The sequence below is a fragment of the Sinocyclocheilus anshuiensis genome, unplaced genomic scaffold (genome assembly GCF_001515605.1).
Source record: "Sinocyclocheilus anshuiensis isolate Anshui unplaced genomic scaffold, SAMN03320099.WGS_v1.1 scaffold514, whole genome shotgun sequence".
NCBI lineage: Eukaryota > Metazoa > Chordata > Actinopteri > Cypriniformes > Cyprinidae > Sinocyclocheilus > Sinocyclocheilus anshuiensis.
In genome coordinates, this window is record NW_015542348.1 from 302,550 (window position 1) to 308,232 (window position 5,683).

Below are 5,683 nucleotides of genomic sequence, written 5' to 3' on the forward strand. Positions count from 1 at the left end.
TATGTGCGTACATACTGTCTACAGCTAAGCACTCCTTATGTGTATGTTCTTTATGGGAAAATGCTTATGCAATTTAGCTTATTGGGTTCCTATTCTGGTCACAACTGCTTGCTGGTATATAATATGCGTCATCAAATATTTTATTTAAAAAATAAACAGTGTAGTTTACAGCAGAAACGGTAACAAACGATCGTGACTCCTGGCACGAACTCTGGCAGCTACCTGTGTCTCCTGGCACGAACTCTGGCAGCTGATACATAAAAATGTATAATAATAATGATAATAATAATAACAATAGATAAAAAATAATAAATAATAATAATAAATAGGTGAGAAAGACCGTGGCAGCAGCCAGAGGAAATCCGTGGCATCTGGGGATGCCATATGAAGTGGCGCTGCAACCTGCCGCTGCCAGGATTTACGCTTGCTCTCTCTCCATCATTGTCCGATATGAGACCCACTACAGTGATATTGTCTGCCAAATTCACAGTGGTATTAGAGGGGTGCAGTCGTGTGTGAAGAGAGTGAAGAGGGCTGAACTGAGCACGCATCCCTGTGGAGTACATGTGTTTAGAACAAGGGTAGACGATATGTTATCCGCTATTCTTACCACTTGTGGCCTGTTGGTTAGAAAGTCTCTGATCCATAAGCACAGTGAGGTGGGCAGACCTAAATTGTGGAGTTTCTGTTCCAGTTTGTGGAGGACTATTGTATTAAAAGCGGAGCTGAAGTTGACAAATAGCATCTTGACATATGTGTTTGACACCTCCAGATGGGAAAGGGCTGTGTGAAGTGCTATGGTGACTGCGTCCTCCGTAGATTGATTTCCCCAGTAGGTAAACTGGTAGCTGTCTAATTCAGGAGGTATAATGTTCTTACGGGGCAGTCATGGCCTGATGGTTAGAGAGTCGGACTTGTAACCCAAAGGCTCTGGTCCGGCAGGAATTGTAGGTGGGGGGAGTGAATGACCAGCGCTCTCTTCCACCCTCAATACCACGACTGAGGTGAGACCCTTGAGTAAGGCACCGAACCCCCAACTGCTCCCCGGGCCCCGCAGCAATATGGCTGCCCACTGCTCCGGGTGTGTGTTCACGGTGTGTGTGTGATACCTAGTAACTTCATGTTATCAACACCCTCCACTACTACCCCCTGTATGAGCAGTGGTGCATGTGCTCTTTTTACGGACCTTCTGAAGTCCACAATAACCTCTTTGGTTTTATTGGTGTTCAAAACCAGATTGTTTGCTGAACACCACAGGGCCAAGTGATGGCTCTCCTCTCTGTAGTGGATCTCATCATTGCTGTATGGGCTGGCGCTCTCTCTGGCAGCGGTAGGTCGCAGCGCCACTTCCGGTGGCATCCCCAGAAACTGGTCGTTTCTGGCAGCTGCCACTGTTTTTCTCGTGGTTTTTGCTGTTTGCTCGGTAAAAACTACACTGTTTCTCAGTGTGCGGTGGTGTTTTTTTTTAAATGATGATGCAAAGTTCCCACAATTGTATTATTATTATTATACATTTTTATGTATCAGCTGTCAGAGTTCTTGCCAGGAGTCACAGGCAGCTGCCAGAGTTCTCTCGCGCAGAAAGTGCAAGATGGACTCATATAGAAGTAATAACTTACAATGTACCAGGAAATCCCTAATATGGACAAAAGCATCCAGCTATCACTGTATGATCTGAATAAAAGGCAGAAACCTTTGGAAATATGAAGACATTAAACACACGATTGCAACAATATATGGTTTATTTGTGCTTTTTAAAATCATCTCCAGGTAATAAATAAAGTATATGAATAATTAATGCAGAGCACAAATTCCGACTATGGGTCACCATACTTGGCCACACATAACTTCACTTCACTTAATGTGCTGCAGAATAAGCCTCTCAAAACATTTCACAATGACAGTGGTCAGAGCCACTGGGCGAAAGTCACTGAGGCAGGTAACAGCTGACGTTTTAGACACAGGTACAATAATGGAAGATTTCAGGCAAACAGGGACAACACTGAGCTGCAGTGTGAGATTAAAAATGTCCTGAAAAACTCTTGCAAGTTGGTCTGCACATAATTTCAGTGTCCGGCCTGACACCCGGTCCGGCCCCTCAGTCAGAGAGAATTAAGAGAATGAATGATTGACTGTTTTCCACCTGTGGTATATGACTATAAGTGTGTCTCTCTATTATATTTTCTTCTTCATCTAATCTTTGCTCATTTCTTTATATTTAAGGACAGACAATAATCACATTTATCTGTCTTCTCTGCCTCATTTAGAACATCTCTTCATTCTCTCTGGAGAAACATGAAGATGGTAGCATGAAGATGGAGACGGGGAAGGGGAAATGCCCTTTTGAGCCCAGCCAGCATTACACAGCAGTCATGGCAGGTATGAAACACACGTTTACTCTAAATAAGGGTATACGTCTTGTGACATCTATTGTTTTTGTACATTGTAAAGCTAATTATAAATGCTAACCAAAACCCAAACCCTCACCCTAAAAGAAAATTGCAATTGCTGAATGAAAAAAGTGTTTATAAATAATTTTTGTAGTTTAGGATTTGATGTTTTTTCTCCCCTAAATTTAAACACACATAAACTTTTCTGTATATTTAGTTCAACATTAAAACATTATTTAGTGCCCTGTCATGTCCCCACTTTGTAACAATAGCTGACACACATACACCTTGTGTGTCGATTGTTGAGTTGAGTTGCTTTTATGATCTTTACAATTTGCGAGGCCTGGGGGCGGCTTATGTGGTGGTGCAGTAGTCTACCCCTTCTGATTGGAAGTGATCAGTGGACGCAACTGAAGCTGTAGCCTCCCTAATTCACTCTGCCCCTAGGGGCTAGCCTATAGATTTGGTCCGAGGACCATTCTGGTTGCGAGAGTATCCCTACCAGGTAAGTATTGAAGGGCATTTAGCTGCAGAATTTTTGTTCACTACATTTGCCTGAACAGTTCTCTTCCTTCAGATAGTGGAGCTAATAATGTTTTACGTAGGTGCCCTTTTATAGTATGCTGGCGCACCAGTTATATTATATGTTTGCCGTAGCTAATCAAAATTGGCAAAGGTGTTTCCATAGCATCAACACCATGACGCAGCATCTCGTTCCCTTCTCAGGGATCTGGGTTATATACATAAGCCGAAGATGTTTTCTTCTTAAGGGCTATTGGCTGGTCCCCACAATGTAGGTGATTTTAAGGTGCCAACCTTGTGGGGACATTTGGCTCCCAAAATGTTTTAACACAAAACACATTGGAAACACAGAAATTACTTTAGTAAAATAATAATAATAATACAAATAAATGTCTATTTTTCATTTTTTTCTCTTTTCCTCCGTTTCTCTCTTTCAGGAGGGATCCTTTACACTGCTGCCACAAGTAACTTCCTTGGCACAATGTATGACATTTCCAGGGCAACAGGCATCGAGCAGGAACGCATCCGCACTGAACAATCAATCAACTGGCTTAGTGGTAAGACACTCATCCATCCATTCATCCAGACACAGGCATTTACACATTAAAGCCAACATTTAATGTGTACTTACACCCAGATTGTTTATAACCACACTCTTCATAACTCTTGCCTGTTTCTGAACTCAGATCCAGAGTTTGTCAGTTCTGCCTTCATCCAAGAGGATGAGAAGCACAATCCTACTGGTGAAGATGACAAAATTTACTTTTTCTTCACTGAAGTAGCTAAAGAATATGACCTTTACACCAAGATTAAAGTGCCACGAGTTGCTAGAGTCTGCAAGGTAGGAACTAGAGCTGGTCTGTTTTCTTGTCTAGTCTCTATAGGTTTTTTTATGGTTTGGCTTGGTTTATATTTATTAGTCTAAGAGGGATGTTGTACAGTAGTTCTGCTTTCAGCTGATATGTTATGTAATTGTACTGTTCCACTTGAGTTCAGATTTCTTCAGTCATAAAGTTCTTGCCATCCGTCTGTTTTTCATCATTTATTTTCTATCATATCTGATCTATTTTGGTCTCTCTCTCTGTTTTCTAGTCTGATGTAGGTGGTATGAAGACTCTGCAGAGGCGGTGGACGACATTTCTGAAGGCCCAGCTGGTGTGTGAAGATCGAGCAAGTGGACAGCGATTTAACGTTCTGTCTGATGTGTTCACTGTACAGCACCAGCCTGGAGACCCCAGCAGCACACACTTCTATGGCATATTCACCTCACAGTGGTACTTTGTTCTGTTTCACCTCTGACCTGTCTTGACCTTCTGTGCTGGTCTCATCTCTTTTGAATTATTTCTTCGCTCTTTATTTCGCCATGATTGTTTTTTTTATTTGTGTGTGTTTGTCCTGTTGTGTTGATGTGTAATGTGTAGGGAAAGAGAGGAGCTGTCAGCTGTGTGTGTGTACAGTCTGGAGGAGATAACTAAGGTGATGAATGGACCCTTTAAAGAGCTGAAAAAGACCTGTGAGAACTGGATTAACCCAGAGCCCATACCAACACCCCGACCAGGACAGGTATACAACTGCACACTCACGACCGTACCATACCATATAATAGTATTATACAATAGATGCAGTTCATGTGTTATTTTATTCACAGTACATAGAGACACATACTGTGCAATACTATTGTAGTCATTGGTACTGACCTTGGCAGTATGAGAACACTCCCAACAGGGGGCTGTTCAATCATTTAGTATTAATGTAAACTGGAGGGAGTTGGTCAACTGATTTATCTGAAAGATTGGTGAGATAATGTGAACTTGTAGAGCCCCTTACTGTATCATCACCATAAATGAGGGAACACAAAAAAATCCAGAGTACATATATGCAACGACTGAAAAACCAGCTAGAGAAAAGCAGGTCTTGTCTAGGATGATGTCTAGTGTTTTAAAATCTATTCAGGTCAAGTACATGTAGTATATTCCAGCCTATATATTTACATATTTGGCAGAAGCTTTTAATCCAAAGTAATTAACAGCGAATACACGGTGTGTGTATATATATATATATATATATATATATATATATAATATGCATACTGTGTATGCGCTGTTTAGGGGAGACACTGTAGGCAAAAACACAGTTTTTTCATGCACCTGTCAAGTTTGAGATATTGGGCTTTTTGGTGTTTCATAAAGTGTTTTTTCAGACTAGTGGAAAGAACACATCCAAAAGACACTGTTAAGTGTTTCTTTTATAGCACTTTATCTATTTGTGTCAATAGATTTCAATTATAATACATATTTTTAAAAGCCGTTTTCTCAAAATGAGTTTTTTCTCATACATTGAGCCATAAATCTCCACTTCAGTAGCACTTACACACACCAAACTTTACATTTTTATTCCTGTCTTTTCAAATAAATACTGTTCTTTTGAACTTTTTATTCATCAAAAGAATCCTGAGGGGAAAAAATGTATGATCACAGTTTCCACAAAAAAATTAAACAGCTTTCAAAAAACGTATACTTTTCTGGTTTTCGTTTATTTATATATACACTACCGGTCAAAAGTTTGGTATCAGTAAGACTTGTAATGTTTTTTAAAGAAGTATCTTATGCTCATCAAGGCTGCATTTATTTGATCAAAACAGTAATCATGAAAAAAGTTATTACAATATAAAATAATGGTTTCAATTTTAATATACTTTAAAATATAATTTATTTCTTTGATGCAAAGCTGAATTTCCATCAGCCATTACTCCAGTATAAAGTGTCACATGA

General features: G+C 40.0%; 1 protein-coding gene across 2 annotated transcripts in view; it reads left to right on the forward strand.

The window, feature by feature from the left end:
- The window catches only part of LOC107691466 (semaphorin-4F-like), a 106,815-nt gene that overhangs the window by 95,900 nt on the left and 5,232 nt on the right, over window positions 1-5,683 (forward strand). For both annotated transcript variants that reach the window (XM_016490069.1, XM_016490070.1), the window contains exons 5-9: window positions 2,268-2,379; window positions 3,350-3,469; window positions 3,599-3,753; window positions 4,005-4,186; window positions 4,334-4,475. In XM_016490069.1, coding sequence (XP_016345555.1) covers window positions 2,268-2,379; window positions 3,350-3,469; window positions 3,599-3,753; window positions 4,005-4,186; window positions 4,334-4,475 — 711 coding nt within the window. The remainder of the gene's footprint in view (window positions 1-2,267; window positions 2,380-3,349; window positions 3,470-3,598; window positions 3,754-4,004; window positions 4,187-4,333; window positions 4,476-5,683) is intronic.